Source organism: Zymoseptoria tritici, chromosome 9 (genome assembly GCF_000219625.1).
Source record: "Zymoseptoria tritici IPO323 chromosome 9, whole genome shotgun sequence".
In the NCBI taxonomy this organism is placed as follows: domain Eukaryota; kingdom Fungi; phylum Ascomycota; class Dothideomycetes; order Mycosphaerellales; family Mycosphaerellaceae; genus Zymoseptoria; species Zymoseptoria tritici.
The window spans coordinates 1,567,086-1,584,180 of record NC_018210.1 but is presented as its reverse complement, the minus strand read 5'-3'; the positions used below and the strand labels follow the sequence as shown (position 1 = coordinate 1,584,180).

General features: G+C 54.3%; 8 protein-coding genes across 8 annotated transcripts; 2 read left to right on the top strand and 6 right to left on the bottom strand.

Moving 5' to 3' along the window:
• Positions 1–652: 652 nt before the first annotated feature.
• MYCGRDRAFT_110840 (uncharacterized protein) lies at positions 653–1,940 on the bottom strand (the record flags this gene model as incomplete). The annotated part of the gene is made up of 1 exon (XM_003849437.1): positions 653–1,940. The coding sequence occupies one exon, from the start codon at positions 1,847–1,849 to the stop codon at positions 653–655; it is 1,197 nt and encodes a 398-aa protein (XP_003849485.1).
• A 2,808-nt stretch (positions 1,941–4,748) lies between these two features.
• MYCGRDRAFT_87579 (uncharacterized protein) lies at positions 4,749–6,509 on the top strand (the record flags this gene model as incomplete). Its single annotated transcript, XM_003849587.1, has 1 exon — positions 4,749–6,509. One exon carries the CDS (start codon positions 4,749–4,751, stop codon positions 6,507–6,509), a length of 1,761 nt encoding a protein of 586 aa, XP_003849635.1.
• Positions 6,510–6,641: 132 nt separating this feature from the next.
• Positions 6,642–7,397, bottom strand: MYCGRDRAFT_75780 (uncharacterized protein; the record flags this gene model as incomplete). The annotated part of the gene is made up of 3 exons (XM_003849436.1): positions 6,642–6,928; positions 6,984–7,149; positions 7,215–7,397. The coding sequence occupies 3 exons, from the start codon at positions 7,395–7,397 to the stop codon at positions 6,642–6,644; spliced, it is 636 nt and encodes a 211-aa protein (XP_003849484.1).
• Positions 7,398–7,673: 276 nt separating this feature from the next.
• Positions 7,674–8,609, bottom strand: MYCGRDRAFT_62604 (uncharacterized protein; the record flags this gene model as incomplete). Its single annotated transcript, XM_003849435.1, has 3 exons — positions 7,674–8,144; positions 8,234–8,381; positions 8,440–8,609. 3 exons carry the CDS (start codon positions 8,487–8,489, stop codon positions 7,998–8,000), a joined length of 345 nt encoding a protein of 114 aa, XP_003849483.1.
• Positions 8,610–8,798: 189 nt separating this feature from the next.
• Positions 8,799–9,592, top strand: MYCGRDRAFT_101277 (uncharacterized protein; the record flags this gene model as incomplete). Its single annotated transcript, XM_003849588.1, has 4 exons — positions 8,799–8,859; positions 8,921–9,047; positions 9,129–9,437; positions 9,490–9,592. The coding sequence occupies 4 exons, from the start codon at positions 8,799–8,801 to the stop codon at positions 9,590–9,592; spliced, it is 600 nt and encodes a 199-aa protein (XP_003849636.1).
• Positions 9,593–10,095: 503 nt separating this feature from the next.
• On the bottom strand, positions 10,096–10,824 carry MYCGRDRAFT_47547 (uncharacterized protein; the record flags this gene model as incomplete). The annotated part of the gene is made up of 3 exons (XM_003849434.1): positions 10,096–10,266; positions 10,324–10,473; positions 10,549–10,824. The coding sequence occupies 3 exons, from the start codon at positions 10,822–10,824 to the stop codon at positions 10,096–10,098; spliced, it is 597 nt and encodes a 198-aa protein (XP_003849482.1).
• Positions 10,825–11,340: 516 nt separating this feature from the next.
• On the bottom strand, positions 11,341–13,554 carry MgAGL1 (uncharacterized protein; the record flags this gene model as incomplete). The annotated part of the gene is made up of 3 exons (XM_003849433.1): positions 11,341–12,526; positions 12,639–12,729; positions 12,786–13,554. 3 exons carry the CDS (start codon positions 13,552–13,554, stop codon positions 11,341–11,343), a joined length of 2,046 nt encoding a protein of 681 aa, XP_003849481.1.
• Positions 13,555–14,243: 689 nt separating this feature from the next.
• On the bottom strand, positions 14,244–16,346 carry MYCGRDRAFT_95868 (uncharacterized protein; the record flags this gene model as incomplete). Its single annotated transcript, XM_003849432.1, has 1 exon — positions 14,244–16,346. One exon carries the CDS (start codon positions 16,344–16,346, stop codon positions 14,244–14,246), a length of 2,103 nt encoding a protein of 700 aa, XP_003849480.1.
• Positions 16,347–17,095: the final 749 nt, after the last annotated feature.

Here is a 17,095-nt window from a genome sequence, read left to right as displayed (position 1 = left end):
TCGAACCGGGACGAGCAAAGACGGTCTCCACCAGAACCAAATTCATAGCAATGGTACGAAAAGGAAAATGCTGCGATGACGGTCCTACCACAGCCGAACTTGTAGCAATGGTATGAAAAGGGAAATGCTGCGTCACTATGCGCGATTGTCTCCCGGTCTCGAGATCTCCCACGCTTGACCTTGTTCAGCAATTTGCGACGTACAGCACTCCTCACAGATCCGTCATTGCATGCAGTCTTCACACGATGGAGTGAGAGCGGACTTGTGCGGGTTCTTTGCGCATCTGTTCGATCACTACCATCCAGCTCAGCCCAGCTCGGAGCCCAGCAAGCAACACACTCCTCACGCTGGCGATGCAAACTCAAAGGTCAATCAGGTGTTAATAGCGCGTACTCTCAATTTGACAATATTGGTAATCTTTAGCCTTGTCCGTATTCGCAAAAAAGAACGCCCTTCCAAAAGAACAAATCGTCCCATCCCATTCATTGTTCAAATCCCCATAAACGCCAGTGCTTGCGCGTGACTTCGTATATATGTAAAGCGCATGTTCGCTCCCGTAACTCCGATTCATCGACATATCCTGTCCATGCGGTCTGTGAAGAATTAGAACGCCCTCCGACGCCATTGCATATGTTCAGTGATCGACCATCCATCAACCCGGTGTCCTCGCAAGACTACTGTCCTGCCGCACATCCCTCGGCGGCATCGCAAGCGGCGGAAGTTCCGCGCTCGAAGCCATCCTGCTCACTTGCATCCTCATATCGCCCTGCGGCGCTTGTCCCAACGGCGTCAACGTATTCTCCACTTCCCGCTCCTTGCCTGTTCCTCGTTGCTCGGGACGTGAAGTCGGCCTCTTTCGTCCTGTCAGGAAGACATCGAGTCCTTCGGCTGCTGTAGGCGACGGTGGCGGCGGTTCACCACTGATTGGCGTCGTGCGCGGTGGTTCGGGGCGCGTGAGAATCGGCATGGGGAGAGATGGACGTGGGAAGTCGGCGGAACGGCGGTCGTTCGGTTTGGGTCGCTCTGGACTTGGTGTCATGGAGCCGAAGGACTCGGAGTGTGGGCTGTAGCGTGGGTATTCGGTCCATGAGTACTCGGGCAGTCGGATGGCGGAGGACGAAGTCGTTGATTGACTTTGTGGTCGGGGTGCGTTGTAGTCGAAGTAAGAAGCTGGAGCGGCTTGTGGCGTGTGAAGCGCTCGACTTGACTCAGGTCTCTGCTGTTCTTGTGATTGTGGTTGTGGTTGCGGTTGCGGGTACTGGTAGTGATGTTGTTGTTGATGGTGTTGTTGGTAAGGATCGTGTTGCGGATGGTACTGCGGTGGATGAGGGTATTGTGGTGGGTAGGTTCCGTTGTGCCGCTGTGGATGGCCTTCACTGACCGGACGCTCCAAGCCTTCTGGACCTCCAGGCGCATACGGCGCAGGTTGCCAGTGCGGTTGCCATCTCACGTTAGGAAGAGGTCTTGCGCCTGCCACGCCCGGCGGTCCTGAGTCCGGTGGTGCTGCGTCATGTGAAGGATGTTGTGCGACGAAAGCCAGAGGTTGTGGTGGAGGGTGATTGGGATAGTATGTAGGTGGTTGCGACGGCCCTGCAGCACCGACCCTGCTGCCAGAAGCATCGCCAGCAGCCGGCGGTACCGATGCGATCTTCTTGTATTTGTCGTCCTGCTGCTGCTGCTGCTGTAACTGCTGCGCCTGTTGCTCTTCGGCCTTGGTAGGTGGTTTGACTGCTGCTTTGCGTTTGCGGGGTCCTATGCGATGGCTGTACTGCGCGGCCACGGAGCGCACCTGTCGGCGAGTGGCCTCGTCGCGATGGCCGCCGTCACCGTAGAACAGGATGGCTTCCATGATGATTACCGCATTGATGTCCCGGCGAGTCCGTCCGCTCCACGCATGCCGTGTCGGTCGTAAGAATATGGGCTGTGTTCGTGAAAAAGCGATGGTCGAGTCGAAGACTACGCGCGGCGACGATGCGGGGAGGGCTTTAATGAAAGAGGCGGTTTGCGAAGAGCAGGCAGAGGGCACCGAACGAAAGGAGTGGACAGGACAGGACTCTTTTCGGGTCAGATGATGAAGTTACGACCAACGGGCGCGAGCGGGCGAACATCCATGAATTTTAGTGGCTGCGGGAGAGCCAGCGGTCTCCTCTAGATCAATTATCGTGCGGTGTACCGGGACCAATTGGCCCCAGCCCGACCCAACTAGTACATTGTAGACTTTACTTACGACCAAGCCCACGCGGAGTTGGGCCCAATGGGGCGTTTTCCAAATCCAATTCAGGAAGCCACCATTTGGGAAGGTAATTAAAAGGCATACACAGTGGACTGTGGGATTCTGTCGAGATGCACACGGAGACTGATGCGACTCGATAGGAGCGTTGATCTCAGCCATTTCGCCCGTCGCGTGCCGTCAGAGTGGCATCGTGTCGCCATCACAGTACGCTGGCTACCCGCAGCAGTGATTGCGACTCGTATCGCATCGATCATGTCATTCACTTGCTACGCAATCCGCTTCTGCGACTTCCACCGATCGACAGCTGCTTGCCGTTCGGTTGTCATGGGCAGAAGACTCGGAACGAGACACGCTTGCAGGCGCGCACGCAACTCCAAACGAGAGTCGACAGCGTCGTCCTCCCAGAAAGCTAAATTTCTCTCTGTGTGAGACTTGCACTTGCCGGATCGGTACAAACAGTCGCGGCTGCGAGACCCCTCCATCGCCGCCAAGTCCGAGGTTGGCTTTTCCGCGCCGTTGCTCACGAAATCTCATCTACCTAGTGCTTCGCATGCAAGCGCAAGCACGACGAGACATCTTGAGTGACCGCTGTCCTGTCTTCGCGTGATCGCATAGATCAGAGTCGAATGGGACGGCACAGTGGTGTGCTGCTCATCACCTGATTGTTTCATCATCAGAGCAGCGGTTCACGGACCATGTGGCACCAAGAAGGATCCTCGAGCCAATCGAAACGTGCTTTGTCTCCATTTGGAATAACGTCTCGACAGGTAAAGAAGTACCCCCGACGCTGCGCATGCAGAATCGAGAAGTTCTTCCCCGCTTCTCTCAGCTGATCGAGTCATGCTGCCCGGCTGAGCTTCTCCAAGCTTTGCGTTGCGGGATGTTCATGTTCATCATGATGCGACAGTGAAGCAGGAGCAGAAAATTCTGTATGGCGAAACCGCATCGGATGGCTCATGGTTATGCTCATCGTTCGAGGATGAGCGAATGGGAAAGACGGCAATCACTCCGTGGAAGATTTGCCCTTGTGACCGTCACCTGTCACGGCGGCGGCCCCGGTCAAACGTCCGGGTTCAGTTCCACTTTCCTCAAATGGAGCTCACAAAAACCTGGAAAGCTGCATGGGTCGTGCATGTACAGCTCAGGCGCTTCCTCGGAAAATAGGATACTCTGCTCATGTATTTTGCAGATCCCATACGCTGTAGTTCTTCGATAATCGATCGCCAAAGTCGGGCATTCGACAGCCACGAGAAACGTAAAATGGGCGGCTCTTAAACCTGTTTCCGGCGGAGCCGATGGTGGTCTGGATCACAGACCAGACCGGAAAAGGAGGTCGCGCGAAATATGGTCTCTGGCCGAGGCACGCACGGTGCCGTCGCGAACCGAAGTTCTTCTAAACCTTGCTAAGAAGCGCAGCTAGGCTGAGACTTTGGCGCACTCCGAATTGGGACGTTTGTTGCGAGCATCGCTGTCGAGGCAAGTTGTTCCGCAGATATTGATAATTCTAGTGGGAAGGATTCTTGCACCGTTCAAAGCATGCAATAGTTTATTTTCTCTCGGTCGTCAGTGTATTTAGCACAGTCTGTGCTCCCATTGAGTGAACGGCCCGTGCGACTGCATGCAGCATACCGAAGAAAAGCCTCGCAAGCGAGACATTCAAAGTCGAAATTGGTGCAAGGTGATGATGCTGATCAGTACGAATGCGCGATCCCTTGTCCTTGTCGGGACCGGCAGCTTCGGTATTGTGTTGCCAGCAACCAGCATACATATCTGACAAGGACGGATATAACAACGGACCGAATAACGACTCCGGGAACCTGGGGTGTATTCATGGACACCTTGCAGGAAGGGAGACAAGAAGTGCGTATGGTATCGTGCGCACTGCTTCGTCCAAGTGAGAGCGGGCGATACAGGATTCGGAAGTGTGAGCGTGCGATCCGTGGACATCGGTCTTCTGACATTCTTAGAAGCCTAAATTTGACTTCGTGTGCCTCATCAATGCCACGGTTGCGATGTTGAATGCCGACCGCTAGAACACAGAAGCGCGACTGATGACAAAGACGGTAGTCAAACTAGCCTTCACTCTTCGGAGCAAACCCAAAAATGCGCATCCGAAGACATTTCAGAGTTCAATGGTCCAACTCAAAGCCGAGTTCGCTGGCGATGTTGATCCATTGAACGAAGAAGGTAGCGTATGGAATACACATGACAGAACGCATGGCCTCGTCTTGTGAGGCCGCCTTTATCTGCCGGCTCTTTGCTGGAGTCCATTGTAGACCAGCTTCAGCTTTGCCGCTGAAGCAGCCGATTCGGGCAGTAATTTGGATGTCCATCGGGGATGGCTGAAAGAGGATAAAATGGTGCGTGTGTGGTTGTGAGATGGTGGAGTGAGCCGGCAAGCACGAAGTTGCTGAAGATCGCATCTTACGTCAGCAGTTTCCTTTCAAGCTGCAGCTCTGGAAAGCATTCAAACATCGTTGAAAACACTCCATTACCCACCTGAACTTTCAACAACATGACTAGCGTAGACGATCTATTCAAAAAGCCTGGTCTGCCATCATCCTCCAACAAGCGCAAATTCGAGACCCCCGACGCACAAGCTGCATACAAAGCCACGAAGCTATCAAGCTCCTCATCACCAAATGGCACATCTACCAACGGCGCGACAGTTGAGGATGCAGACGAAGATGAAGATCTAGAAGCTGGGCCAGAGCTTCCTCCTGATGACGATGGCGACGACGAAGACGGCCGCTTCTTCGGCAGTGGTGTGACGAAAGATGCAGAAGAGGCATTGGATTACCTCGACGATCAAGACGAGGAAGGTTACAAGGAAGAGGTTATTGACTCGGCATGGTTACGGCGACTCGCAACGAGCTTTGAGAAGAAAGTGAACAAGAATGCGGAGCTGCGCGCGAGGTACGAGGGTGATCCGGCGAAGTTTATGGACTCAGAAGCGGATCTGGATGCGGAGGTCAAGAGCTGGAGTTTGCTGAGCGAACACCCGGAGCTGTACGAAGAGTTTGCAGAGTCAAGCTCCGTACCGAATTTGGTGGGTTTATTGGCGCATGAGAATACGGACATCGCGATTGGCGCGATTGAGATCATTGCGGAGCTATTGGATGAGGATGTCGAGGCCGGACCTGAACAGTGGAGCGCAGTCACAAAGGCGTTGCTGGATTCCGACTTGATGGAGTTGCTTATGAGCAATTTGGCAAGGCTGGACGAGCAGAACGAGAGTGATCGAAGTGGGGTGTATCACAGCTTGTCGGTTATGGAGAATCTCGCGAGTCAACCGGCCGTGGCAGAGCAGATGGGCCAGGAGAAAGTGCTGTTGTGGCTCTGTAACCGGGCGAAACGTGCAGAGAAGCCGACAGGACAGAACAAGCAGTATGCAGCGGAAGTGCTGCAGGTTTTGTTGCAGTCATCACCTGCCCTTCGACGGAAGCTGGCAGAAGACCTCGACGGCGTGGACCTCTTCCTGCAACTACTGGCCACATATCGAAAACGCGATCCTGCAAAGGACTCCCACGAAGAAGAATGGTCTGAGAATCTGTTCGACGCTCTGACATGCGTGGTCGACGAGCCTGAAGGAAAGACCAAGTTTGTGGACGCAGAAGGTGTGGAGCTTTGCTTGATCATGCTCAAGGAGGGCACGAAGAACATCTCACATCGCGCATTGCGAGTGCTGGATCATGCGGTTGGCGGACATGGCGAAGCCGCAGCCAGTGTCTGTCTAAAAGTGGTCGACGCGGCTGGACTGAAGACTCTCTTCAGCATATTCATGAAGAAAGCCGACAGTGCGAACACCGAGCACTTGCTGGGCATCTTCGCGGCGCTGTTACGATTGCTCCCTGGCCCGTCGTCGGAGCGCATTCGGACGCTGGCAAAGTTCAGGGAAAAGGACTACGCCACAGTCTCAAAGCTGGTACAACTGCGGAAAGATTATGGTCGGAAAGTTGCGTCTGTGGACAAAGAGATTGCGCGGGAGCGAGCGACGTTGTCCGAAGATGAGATCGAGGAGAGAGCAGATGAGTGGTTCTCGCTGCGGCTGGATGGAGGATTGTTCTGCTTGCAGACGATAGGTGTTATACTCGCCTGGCTGGTCGCCGAGGAGCCTGCCGTGAAGGCCAGGATTCTCAACGTCTCAGGCAACGAACAGGAATTGGACGCCATTCAAGCCTCGCTTGAAGAGCAGCGAGCAGGGCTCGAGGGTGGCAGTGCAGAGGACGAGGATACTCGTGAGATGCTCGAGACCTTGATCAACTTCTTGGACTAGGATGCTCAAGTTGATCGGCTTGTTGCGGAGTTTGAGGCCGGACTGTCGAAGTTGTCCATGAGGGGATAAGGTCAGGACATATCATTCGCTAGTGCTCTCGCGACCTTTACATTCTTCTATAGTCGTAGTCGCTTACCTATTTACCTCGTCTTCGCCGAGCTGACCCGCCTTGGGACCCATCAACTCGAAGTCGTTGCTACTCTCGTCGTAAGCTCCTTGCCGTCTCCCATTCGAAAGGTCTCTACCCACACTGGGCGGCGGAGCATCTGGCTCATCCGTGTAGTCCGTATCCCCATCGTTGGCCAGAACACTAGGCTCTGCACCAGCCGTTCCAGCTGCACCGACTTCTTTGCCTTCCTCTCTCCGTCCGATGATGACGGATCCTGTGACGAGCAGTGCTGCGCCGAGCCACCATAGTCCTGTAGTATTGCCTTAGCATGCGTCTTCGAGACGGTTCATAATTCAAGCACTGACCTGGCAATTCCTCGCGAAAGATCATCGCTCCCAATACAGCGGTCAACATGAAGTTTGCACTTGTGTTAATCACGCTGACTCGGACCGTGCTTGTGGCGAGGGTCAGAGCGCGTGTAAAGAGTCCCCACATGACCGCGTTGAAGGCGAGATTCATGAGGAAGAAGAACTAGACGACAAATTAGCATAAAGCAGATACCGGAAGTAATCAGTGCATGTAGACTCTAGACTTACGCCTCGAACAAGACCTTCTACAACGACACTTGCTTCTTTCAAGCCGAAGAGATGCGAGATTCCGGTTGCCCATGTCGTAGTCAATTGCGTTGTTGTGAGTTTGGCGAAGACGCCATTGAGTGCTGCGCAACCACCGGATGCGATGGCGTAGAAGAGCCATTGTGGCTTTGGTTTTGAAGACATCGTGATGTGCAAGACGTGTGATTGTGGTTGATGGAGATGGTCGACGAACGTGAATCAGGAGGTTGAGGTCGAAGGCTTGGCGGGTGTACTATGGCGATCAAGAAGGGCCAAGGCGAATCGATACAGCATCACATCACGAAGGAAGAACCGGAGACAAAGATTTGCTTGCTTGAAGGCGAGAAGAATCTTTATAGTCTTATCTATTTGCTACAAGCATATTTCAACGCTTTCCATCGTAGTGCAGTTCGACTTGAACTTTCAGGTAATCCATGCTGCCATTTCAAAGCATATGGATATCGTTAGGCTACTCCTGGCGCTTGACTATAGCGCTCGAGGCCTTAAGTGCAGACACATCGGGTCCAGCAACATGGAGAGGACCAGTCTTGCAGCGTGGCATCAGGGCCCAAGGCGCATCATCATGCCGGTCTTCGCGGTTCTCGTGGGTATCGTAGTCGTCCTCTCTCAAAACCCCTTGTACTCCATTTGCTCGCGCTTGACTCGCCTTCTGCGCTCCTTCGTCGGATTGATCGGGACTAGGTAGTCCTCACTCCGATCCTCGACCTTCGCTTCGGCTTTCACCATCGTTGGACGAACTTCGTTCTACGTCGCCTTTTCCTTCGTCTGGCAAGCCACGATCTTGACCTTCTCCGCATCCAATTGTTGTGTGTTGTTATCCATCTTGAACTTGACGTCTTTGATCACAAATGTCCAGACTTCGTCGCAGAATCGGTAGACGTCCAAGTGGCCCTGACAGAGTGACAGGTCAGCTATCGCTCAAATCTTTCGTACTCTGCGCCCTTTGCCGAGCAGAACTTCCTACTCGCATCACCACCTACCTTGAAATTCATCCTCGCCTTAACCTTCTCCCCAAGCACCGAAGCAATATGCTGATCGAAGTTGGCCATGATGCGCATCGCAAGCTGCGGCTCGATGCGACGGCTGCTGATCAGATCATCGAGCGTATCCGCCAGCGCGAGACCGATGCTGAGGGATACTGTATTAGCACATGTTCAAGGCATGCCGTTGAAAGCAGCGAGCATACGATGTGCCTCTGTAAAGCTCGTAGAAGCCCTGCGCTGCTGGCTGCGCCATTCTCGACTATCGTGCGCGTGCGGCGGAGATGTTCGTGGATGGGCGAGCGATGAAGACGCTGGTAGTTCGAGAGCTTTGTGAAGGCGGTGGAACGACCTCTGAAAAATGTTGGCGAGCGAGGTGTCTGTCGAGAGAGAGAAGTGTTGGTGAAGCGTCGTGGTAGCCCAGACCGATGTCCGCGAAGCTGCTGACTCAACCGCCAAGCATCAGCGGACGGCGAGAGAGCTTCGATGTCATGAGCATCTCCCGCATCGCATGTGAGAACATCACGACAGACCTCACTTCACCCTCCAGCACATCGACACAATCATGGGAGGCTTAACATACGGCGGCTATGGCGCCACTTCAGCCGCGACCATCATCGGTCTATGTACGGATTCAAGATGGCGAATGGAGGCAGATCAGGGAAGCTAACGATGGACGCCTCACAGACATGCTCTTCCAGGGCGAAGGAGAAGCCTTCAACGTCGGCGCGTTCCTCGAATCAATATCCCCCTACGCATGGGCAACGACTGGAATTGGACTTTGCATTGGACTTTCGGTCGTGGGAGCAGCATGGTCAGTACAGAAACAGGGCGTCAGGAGCGAGATGGCAGAGGCAGGACGGACACAATGAATCGGATACTGAGACGAGACCAGGGGAATTTTCATCACCGGCACATCGATCCTCGGAGGTGGTGTGAAAGCACCTCGAATTCGAACGAAGAACTTGATCTCCATCATCTTCTGCGAGGTTGTCGCCATCTACGGCGTCATCATGAGCATTGTCTTCTCGGCCAAGTTGACTGGTGTGGGATCAGAAGCGGTACACTCGGCGGGCAACTACTTCACGGGATATGCGCTGTTCTGGTCGGGGCTGTTGGTCGGAGGATGCAATCTGATTTGCGGTGTTAGTGTGGGCATCAACGGTTCCAGTGCTGCATTGGCGGATGCGGCGGACCCGAGCTTGTGAGTTTCTGGTGATGTTCAGATGATCATATGCCGTGCTAACTCCTGTTAGGTTCGTGAAGGTTCTCGTCATTGAGATTTTCTCGTCCGTGCTTGGACTCTTTGGCCTGATCATCGGGCTTTTGCTTAGTGGCAATGCGAACGACTTCGAGTGAGGATGACGGAAGAATTCGGTCGGACATGATTCTCAGACAGGATTCCTTGTACATTCAGATCCACCGCGGCTTGCCGGGTCCAGGAGACTTCAAGAGACTTCGATAACATTGCAGGCGTTGCGGAGTTTGCCATTGCACTGAATAGACTCTGATCAAAAGCGATCTCCAGTAATGGCCGTGTATGTATTCTATGCAGGCTCAGCAATACTAGCGCCATAAGTGACGGTCTGGAATGCACCGACACTTGGCTAAGGATAGTGACTGCGACGGGGGCTGACAACGGATTGCTGCACGAGACATTGAGGGAGAATCTTCTTGAGAATCTACATAGCGAGCAGGATGTCGTAGTCACTCTCAATAAAGCCTCCGCAGCACGGTTCTGTGTGTTACCCGCGATAAACGAAACGACTCCCAGCATGAACCCACAAATGCCATTTCCATTGAACGCCGTGTTGCATGCCTTCCTGCATTCCCATCAGATTGTCGCCGAACATCGTACAAGCTCATGTTTCGATAAAGCGAGAGCTCATCAACTCATCCACATGCGCTCTCTGCGACTTGACTTCCCCACCATCAAGCTCCTTCAGCAGAACAGCGAGGACTTCGATCGGGGGGTTCAGACCAAGCATGTTGGCTCTCTTCCAGCGCTTCAGGCGTGCTATTCCGATGCAGGGCTGCGAAAATACTATTAGCAACAACTCAATGACTGACAAGTCCTTAAACCAACTCACCCCATAGTTCCCACTCATATCCCACTCCCTCAGAATCTTCTCATGCGTGCTCAAGTCCTGCTGATGTACCCGCGGCGCCTTTCGCTCCGCCTCCTTTGCTCGCCAGTATTTGTTGATCTGCGTCGCAGAAACCTTCCTCGCTTCAGACTCCTCGTCACCGACCCAGCCTGATCCCTTTCCACCTGTAGCTCCGACTTCGCTCTGTGTGGCTCTTCCGCCTAGGACATCTTCGGTCTTGCTGATTGTGGTATCGAGAGGATCTTCGAGTGTTGCGACTTCAGCTTTGACTTGTTCTGTGATTGCTTTCTCTGCGGTGGTGGGTTCTTCGACCTCGGGCTTGATATCTTTCTCCAGTAGTTGCTCGTACTGCTCGGGATCTTTCTTTGACTTTGCGCCGCGAGGAGAGGTCGGTTTTGTGACTTTACTCTTGCCGTGGAAGGAGAGTGTTCCCTGTTGACGCTGTGTCGTGCGCGGTGTGTTGGAGCGGCGTTTGGGAGGCATGGTTGTTAGGATTGTGGATGGAGTATAGTATGCCGATATTGCTACAGAGAATGTCTGTCGTCGATGTCGATGGTGTTTGTAGTGATCTAGGTACTTTCTGGAAGATTGTCGTCATTGTTCTGAGATGAATTTAAGGTTTGGTCCAAGCGTTGATATCCATGGCAACTGCGACGCGTGAGACACGCGTGGCGGTTAAAGTGGAATTTCGACTTCACTTGAGCACTGTCTTGCACTCTTCCTCACTTTCACATGCGACAAAGTTCATGAGAACGCGACAGCAAGAGAAGATGCTAACGAACACTGCGTCATACATCCGTGGGGTAGCCACATGCCATCACGAGACCACAGCACACTCAAGCAATAGCACATCTCATTGAAGCTGTAGGGACTGATGGAAGTGCAGGACCGATCGCAGGAAGAACGCAGAACGCGCATTGCATAACCAATGACCACAGGATCAACGGTCGCAGGACGGAAACAACTCAAGATGAAGAACCGCAGAAAGAACAACCGCAATCACATATCAAGACCAGACCAAGCAGGATCGCAGAACTCCCGCCCATCCCCACGACCATGACTGCCCTCACGATCCTGCAGCTCACTCACCACACTCGTCGCATCCATCTCCGCCTTCAACCCTTCCCGGATGATATACACTCTCCCCTCCCACGGCCTCAACCCCTCCTTCAGTTGCCCACCATTACTCGCCAACAGTCGATACTCATGCCCAAGCAAATGCCTCTGCACCGTACTCAACGGAACTTCCTCATCCGAGAAATTCAACATGACCAGCGCCGTCTGACCATCCGCCGCCATCTTGGTATACGTGAACGTCTGGCGGTTCTCATAATCGTACACTGCAAACGTGCCGAACATGAACAGCTCTTTATGCTCTTTCCGCATAGCGATGCGCTGCTTCCAAAAGGTCCAGATACTGTCCGGCTCATCTTGCTGAGCTTTGATGTTCAGCCAGTGGTAATTCGGGTTCACGGACATCCAGCTGGGATTGGAGCCCGTGAAACCGCCGTTCGGGCCATCGTCCCATTGGACGGGAGTACGGGAGTTGTCGCGGCCGACTTTGAACACACCTTCCATTGCTTTCTGATTCGCGCGGTGGTCGGTCTTGTGGTGCATGTCGCAGTAGTCTCGGATGTAGATAATTGCGTCGGGATCGCGGAACTCGGACTCCTTCCAGTTGGTGGGCATGTTGAGCATACCGGCTTCTTGGCCTTGGAAGATGAATTGCGTGCCGGAGAGAGTCGTCTGGAGTAGGCAGAGGAGTTTGCCGGCTGCGCGCCAGTGTTTCGGCTCGGGAGTTGCGTATCGAGCGATGGAGCGAGGTTGGTCGTGGTTCTCCATGAACACCGTACCCCAGGCGTCAGTATCGGTCATCAGGTTCTGCACCTTTTGGACAGCGGTCTTGAACTTGGGAAGTGTATAACTCTCATCCTTGTCGCTGAAGTTGCTGACCTCGTGCTTCGCGAATTCGTCAGGGTTGTCGTTGTTACCGAGCTTGACGACATCAAAGTCGAAGACCATGCTCAACTCCTTCTCCGCTGGTCGAACATAGCGGAGAAGCTCCTCATACGGAGTCAGGGGTAGCTCGCCGACGAGCATGATGTCTCGGTCGTTGGTGTCTGCGGCGATCTTGGTACGGAGCTCCTTGAGCCATTCGTGCATCTTCGGGCCGTTGATGTAATACCTGAGAACAGAGGGAGAGCGTCAGCTGCAGCTCAAAGGAGGAGGTTTCAAGTCGCATTGAAGACCTCGCCGAAGCAAAGAGTAACGTCTCGAGCGGCATCCTTCAAACTTACTTCGATCCAGGCTGCCACTTTCCCTCGACCTTGACCTCCGCATCCGGAAGCGACATGTCCTTGCAAAACCGGTTCGCGGTATCGAGTCGAACTGTCTCACAGTCAGCAAAATCCACCTCCAATCCCCAAAACCTCGGACAAACTCACACCCATCAACCCCCCTCTCCAACCAAAACTTCACCGCACTCTCATAAACCGCCTCCCTCATCCCCTCACACTCCCAATTCAAATCCGGCTGACTCTCCAAAAACAAATGAATATAATACTGCTCCCTCGCAGGAACCCACGTCCACGCACTCCCTCCAAACGCCGCGCGCCAATTCGTCGGCTCCTCCACAACCTGCCCATCAATCTCATGGTTCGGCCGTTGATCCGCCCAAGTATACCAATCCGCCTTCCCATTCGTCCTCGACGAACAACTCTCCCGAAACCAGGCATGTCGATCACTCGTATGCGTAATCACCAGATCAAGAAGGATATACATCCCCCTCTCATGCACCTCTCTTATCAAATCCTCCATATCGGCGAGCGTGCCGAATTGATCGTGGATGGCGCCGTAATCGGAAATGTCGTAGCCCCAGTCTTCCATTGGCGACTGATAGGTGGGACTCAACCAGATGCAGTCAATCCCGAGGTTTTGGAGGTAGTCGAGGCGGGAGATGATGCCCCGGATGTCGCCGATGCCGTCGCCGTTGGAGTCTTGGAAGGACATGGGCCAGATTTGGTAGCTGATTATGGATTTCCACCAGGGTCGGCCGAGGGAGTCGGGGGCGAGGGAGGGGAGGTGGGGAGAAGGTGTTGTTGTGGGATTGGGTGGAGGGGGAGGTGGAGGAAAGGGGTGGGGTTGCGGGATGTCGCGGGCGGGATCGTAGGTTGTGGAGGGGGAGGTTGTGAGGTCTCGTTCTGGGAGGGCCATTTTGGGATGGGTTGGGGTTGCTTGGTTGTGTGGGTTTGGCTGGGGGTTTGTTGGCTTGGTTGGTGGGTTGGTGGTCTGGGTGTGAAGGTGTTGAAGCTGTTGAAGCTGTTGTGTTGAAGGAGAGCTCTTGTTGAGGTTGGAGCGTTGTGTATATATCTGGGAACAGAGTCGAGACGCATTGCCGTTATGGATGTCGTGAATAGGTTCTTCGGACCTCGCATGATCATGGAGGTAGGCGTTTGACAGGTCGTTCAGTGTAAGCAAACGATCGATCAGCGTAGCGATAGGATGTTTGTTCGAGCACCGGCGAAGGAACTCGTGGCTGCGATTGTTCAAGGGTTGGCGTGAGTGTCGGAGGGATACGCTTCCTCTCACGAGCAGCTACTGTGCTCAATCAGTAGTCGTCAACGACATGTATGACAATGCAGGAAATGCATGAAAGTAATGTTCGAAAGTTGCATTGAGGTTCTGATTCCCTTTCATCGACTGACTGCTACAGTGACCTATCCTGCACTCATCGCAGCACGTATTCAACCTCTTTTTGCTGTTTTCTGCAGCAGCACTTCCCAAAAACGCCATCAATCCCATGGGTATTTCCCTTCGCTATGCAAATCAAGTCCGTCAAAAACACCTCGCTATGCATGCACAATTGACTCCGAGTCAGGTCTTTCCATCACTCTCCTCAATAATCAGATGAAGCGGCGGTCAACAGCCATGGTCTTCATCATGTAAGAATTGTCAATTTCCTTCGGCTCCATTCTCGGAATGGGTCTCTCCGGATCAGGCTCATCGCGGACTTCGACGCCAGTGAGGCGAACGCGGTAGAAGCAAGTGTGGGGAGCGCCCCAGTTGGTTTTCGCTCGCACCACGATACGGTTGGTGGTCATGTTGAGCGCCGGTGAGAATGGTACTTCCCAGTTCATGAAGTGGTTGTGGTTGTGAATGTCGTACTTCTGGCGGAGGATGCAAATCCAGGTGTCTTCGCCTCGGGGAGGTTTGCCGCAAGGTCCTCCATTCTTGAAGGCCTTCTCGGGTGGGTACTGGTAGTAGTAATCGTCGTCGACCATGATATCGTGCACACGCTTGACTTCAGCGGACGAGTTCATCTGCGCCCAGAGTTCAAACTCTTGTGGCGCTGAATGGATGTTGCGGGTGGCCCTGGCTGGAACATGTTCGATGTAGAACTTTTGAGGTGAGATCGTGTGGCCGAGAAGGACGCCCAGCTGACCGGCTTCTGTCTCGCCTTTACTGGTGGGAGTGCACCAGCACTGTCCGGCTTCATCCCAGCCCAGCAGTGCCATGGCCGGTGGGTAGGCAGGGACAGCAGCAGGTACGAGCTTGATGAACAATCGCTGGTACCAGGTCTTGGCACTGGCGATTCGGCTATCCTGGGTCTTGGAGGTGTATCGAGGATCAATCAGTGCGTCTGTAGCTCGCGTCAACCAATTGATGTCTCTCTGAGCATCGTTAATGTTCATGAGTAGGTTGGTGAGGGCGAGTGTCGAGAGCTGGGCTCGGGAGATCTTGTAGGCAGGTGAGCTTTCGAGGATTGTGGTGGCTTGTCTCTGGACCTCTCTCTGGGCATCGTGCAGGAGTTTGGTGCGGAAAGCGTCGAGGTGTTCGTCGAGGTGGCTGTCGATGTATGCCTGATTGCGCTCCAGAGTTGCGGTGAACTCTTCCCGATCGATGAGCTTGCGATCGACCTGGAAGGTGTCCAACTTCCCCTGAAGTGTGGCATTTTGTTGCTTGGCGAGCCAGTCTTCGTTGAGCCTCAGAAAGTTCTCCCAAAGTGGAGCGGCAGCGTCCGAACCGACCTTGTCGAGCAGAGCATCCCAGAAGATTTCCGGAATTTCGAGCTTTCCGTCTCTCTCAACGACAGCCATCATGGACGGCAGTATCTGGCTCAGTTGGCTCAGTGTCTCGTTCGCCAGAGAGAGATCCCTCCTCAAACCGCCGGTGATTTCGATTTGCGCCAGGATGTTATTGCGAAACTCGCGATTCCAGTAGGTCTGCGCGTTGATCTGCTCCTGCAAGGCGGGTGAATTGCCCCACAGGCGCGTATCAACGACTGTGCTGTTCGGAGGGAGGTCGAAGTATGGGAGGCCGAGGGTGCGCTTGAAGCCGCCGAGGAGAGAGTCCCTCGCCGGACCAAGCGGTCCCACCGGGAGAAAGCTCGCTGTGAGCAAGCCGGCCGTGAGAACGCCAAGGAGGAAGGTGGCGAGAAAGAGAAAGGCCATGCAGTTCTTGAACATGGTGGCCTCCTTCACCCAGCGTGGAACGGCGTGAAGAAAGACGGTGAACGACCAGGGCTGAACGTTTCCGGCTGGCTGGACAGGAGCTGTGGCAATGGGAGCGGCGGCAGGAGTTTGAACACGGGGAGCGGTGCGGAGAGGGGCGGCGGCAGGGGTTTGAACACGGGGAGCAGTGCGGAGAGGAGCGGCGTCGAAAGCTGGGACTGGCGGGCGGGGTGGCGGTCCCGGTTCACCGTCCTCGTAGAGGCCGGGATTCTGGAAACGAGTGGGTGGCCGTGGTCCGACGGCGCTCTCTGGCTCCATGCTGTCTTGCTGCTTGGCCTTGCCTTTGCCTGGCTTGGCCACTGGCTCTGGTTGCGGAGTGGCTCGACTGCTTTGGAAGACATTATCAAAATTTGCCTCATCATTTGCGACCTGGGCATTGGGAGCAGCTGGACCGCGGGTACCGTACGAGAAGTTTGGGCGGTGCTGCGCAGCTTCGAGGGCTTGCGGCTGCGGCGTGGCGGAGGCGCGCGAACGTGTGACTCGAGGAGTGGCCATGATGGTGATGGTTCTGGTATGAGAGAGGCGGCGTGGTGGGTGTGGTGGCGAAGCGAGAGGATGAAGCTGTCGAGTGACTTGGCTTGGCGCTGCGCTTGCGAGTGATGTCGATGAAGTCGGAACAGGGTTGTGATTGAGATGTGAAGGTGAACAGGGCGGTGACCTCTCGGCGGCGCAAGTGTTGTATGGGTGGTGGTATCGAACCAAGACGGCACAGTCGGAGTGGTGGAGGCCAGGAGCGGCGGACAATGTGCGGTGGTGGTGGTGATGGTGGTGATGGAAGAAGAAGAGAAGAATTTGTCGAGTCGGTGGGATGAAGTAATTCGAGCTGGAGCTTGAGCACGGTCCGGGCCGTGGGTTTCCTTGTGATTGTCGAGTCTTTCGCTTCACAATGCGCAGATGTTTTTCCTGGTGGAGGAAGTGAAGTGGACGACACGGTTGGCGTGGGTGAGAGTGAAGTGCGTTCCTGGCGATGTTATGCGCGAGTGAATGGGAGAGACATTCTCTGCGCAAATGTGATCGAGCAAGAAGAGATGCGCGCAGAGTTGAAGGGTGAATTGTTCATGGTCGATTGTTCCGTTTGCATCCCGTCGTGCCGCATTCCAGAGAGAGACGGAGAGTTGTGAAGTTCAAAGCCGCTTTCGTGTTGTTGTGCCAGCGTCGCGCTAAAGCTCAATCGGGTCATTGGTGACGGGACGGGCCGAGCGGGAGAACCACTCTTCCGTGCTTTCTCGGAGAATTGCAGGCCC